Below are 3,075 nucleotides of genomic sequence, written 5' to 3'. Positions count from 1 at the left end.
ACCATTGTTTTTCAATTGGTCATTAATACTTCATTACTATGTGGCAGGCCAGTTATTATCTTTATACATTGCTACATACTCACAATATCTGGGCACTTCAGAGCATTTTCATGGGGAGATTGGCAATTTGTTCTTAGGTGTATTCTTTGTCTCAGAGAACATCAATATTTTAGGAAAGAACTATGCCAAAGATCTGGCACTGCCAATATTGGATCCATTAATCATTACTATAATTGTTCAAAGGTGAATGGGATGTGTAATTTGGCCGTATGGTGATCAGGAGGAGTCAATGAAGTAGAAGGGATATACAGAGACGAGTCCTTCAAAGAACACTTAGTTAGTTGACTGTCCCTTATCAGAAGGCACCATCACACGACTGGCCAGTCTGAAGATTCAAGTAGAGGTAACCCCTAAGTAAATAGCATTATTTTGAAATCCTTCACATTATAGACAATTTGCTTTTAAAAAAATATTAATGGGGTTCATATGATCTCCCGGTGCCATATTTTGCTTACATGACACAGGTCATTTCCCAGGATTGAGTTCTTTATGGTGATTTTCATTCATTTTTTTTAACTGGAAATATTTATTTAACAAAAAATAGCTACTTTTTTTGTAAAACTTTTGCAAATTGTCACAGTTTTGTGAATGACAAAGACCCTGTACAAAGTATGGTTACTAAAATTACTGGAGACTTCAGGAAGACCTGTGGAAACAAATCCCAAAAGAAGCGCAGAATTTCTGTAAAAATTCTGTCAAAGTTAGTCAAAGTCTTTTTATAAGCTGATTGCCAAATTTGGATTGATTTCAAGTTAATTGTACAGCCCCAATACATGGCGTTGTCATCCAAATTGCTGGGGGTCCAGGGGGGAACCAAACCCTTCTCACAAAATTGAAACAAGCGCAAAGCATGCTGTTTTTCCTGTAAATGAAGCGTAAAGTTTTGAAGGTAAAGCGCGTTTATAGATTGTTTGCATTTTAATGTAGCTTATAGCTTTTGATTGCTCGGATCAGCCATTTTTTCCCCCTTGTCAATTGGCAATATCCCAACAAATTACAGAACATTGTCACCCTCTGAAAGAACAAGGACCTTAACGGCAAAATCACTAGATCTTGTTATGTGAAAAACTAAAGATTTAAACAGATTGAACATTTTTTGGGGATTACCATGTTAAACCTTTCATGTGTTTTGGAATAAACCAACTCATATCTCAATATCAGTGACAATTTACATTATTATTGTTGAAAAAAAATGTTGAAATAGAAATATTAACTGATGTCCCATTCCTCTGCAAAACAAAGCCTATAGATCCAGTGGTAAATGGGATGTAAAAGGGACGCAGAAGTACTGATGAACAGGGAGTAACAGAGATGAGAAGTTTCTAAGCTGCACAGAGATAAACATTAGAAGGTGCAAAGGTTGTAAATGTTTTTTTATTTGGCCGGGGGTTAGTACAGAGGTTGCTGAGAACTTATTGCAGTTGAGATAAAGCAAAAAATGTGTAGTTATTATATACTGAACCCTCTTACCTTTCTATCTTTATATACAGGAAGGAAACAATATGTCAGATTACAACATTCGCCTCTACAAGGACTCTGATTATGATACGGTGAGGGACATCTTTGCCCGTGGCATTACAGAACATTGGCCTATGGCTTTATATCATACGCTCAGTCTTCCCCGAGTTTGGCTCCTCATTCTTGTTGTGTTTCTCCTTGCTCTGGTGACCACAGGCTCTTCCATAGCCTCGTGTATAGCAGCCATCACCGTCATACTTGCCTTGTTTCTCTGGATCCGATATATATTATTTACCTACGTCAGTCAATGCCTGGCCACTGACATGCTAGACATCAGGAAAAATTATCTTCAGAGGGATGGTTGCTGTTTCTGGGTGGCCGAATCAGCAGGAGAAGTTGTGGGCATTGTGGCGGCCGCCCCATATCTGAGTCCTGGTGGACAGAACCCAGTGGAGCTCAAAAGGCTGTCAGTTCCCAAGAAACATAGGTGTAAAGGCATTGCCAAGGCATTGTGTATGACAGTCATAGACTTTGCACAAAAGTCCGACTATAAGACCATTGTCTTGGAAACTTCGGTGTTTCACGTGGATTCGGTGCGTCTGTACAAGCGGCTGGGCTTCAGGATAACCAAAACCTATTATCCAGAAGACTATTTTACCAAATTTATGGACTTTGTTGAGATTGTATTCCAGTATGAACTTTCCAAGCTGAGATAAAAATATAAACCAGAGGGGCGTTTTCACCAATAGTCAAAAAAAAAAGAATTTCAGTGACACATGGTAGTTATTGAACATCAAGATAATTAAATATTAAATATTAAAGCATTTATCACAAAAACTGTGCAGAGCATACAATCATGTGAGTGTGAGTTTAAAATATTTTTAATATTATTATTAATATTCGTAATACAATTATTAATATTCAAAGGTGCCCGATGCGTTTCGCAGGACGAACCTGCTTCTTCAGGGGGAATATCATAGGGGGGTCTTTATAACTTTTAAAGCAATTGTTACCAAATAGAAGAATCAGGTCTTTGGGACAATGCTACAGAACAAGCTATTGTGTGACTAATTGTCGTCTTGATCCGATATAGCCGTGTATCTTCACCAAGGAATCATTCAAAATCTTGTTATATCACCTCAACACAGGTAGGTCATATGGGCAAAGATAATGCCAGACAAATCCTATTAAAGTTCCATAGTTCTCCCCAGCCCCCTTTTAGTGGACGTACGCCCGGCTGCCATGCCCCCTCCGCCACGGCTTTTATCCACACTTCTAATCCTCTGAAGGGACAAAGGAAAGGCTGCTCTATTCTCAGCTGTCATCAGTTCAGAGGATTCCAGCTGTAGATAGGAGCCGGGCAGTGAGAACAGCACAGCTAAAATGAGATCGGGACACAGGCTGCCCCTCCCCCATTCTATAGCTGTAATGTCTTCTATTGAAAAAAAAAAAAAAAGCTGCCTGTAAATGAATCTGCCCCAATAAGTGTGTGTAATGACATCATCGGCACAGTGTGATAGCTGGGTGTGAAGTCTGCATGTCATGTTACATAGCAAG

At 39.1% G+C, this 3,075-nt stretch overlaps 1 protein-coding gene across 1 annotated transcript; it reads left to right on the top strand.

Moving 5' to 3' along the window:
• The first annotated feature begins 277 nt into the window (after positions 1 to 277).
• LOC140327579 (probable N-acetyltransferase CML1) lies at positions 278 to 2,234 on the top strand. Its single transcript, XM_072406968.1, has 2 exons — positions 278 to 403; positions 1,551 to 2,234. Exon 2 carries the CDS (start codon positions 1,563 to 1,565, stop codon positions 2,232 to 2,234), a length of 672 nt encoding a protein of 223 aa, XP_072263069.1. The 5' UTR covers positions 278 to 403; positions 1,551 to 1,562.
• The last annotated feature ends 841 nt before the right edge of the window (positions 2,235 to 3,075 follow it).

Source organism: Pyxicephalus adspersus, chromosome 3 (genome assembly GCF_032062135.1).
Source record: "Pyxicephalus adspersus chromosome 3, UCB_Pads_2.0, whole genome shotgun sequence".
NCBI classification, from domain to species: Eukaryota; Metazoa; Chordata; class Amphibia; order Anura; family Pyxicephalidae; genus Pyxicephalus; species Pyxicephalus adspersus.
Note: the sequence above shows the minus strand (reverse complement) of the source record. Positions and strands in the feature narration are given on the sequence as shown.

What these genes read in the sequence shown, in the direction of transcription:
- LOC140327579 (XM_072406968.1), top strand. Translation starts at nt 1,563, where the DNA reads ATGTCAGATTACAACATTCGCCTCTACAAGGACTCTGATTATGATACG.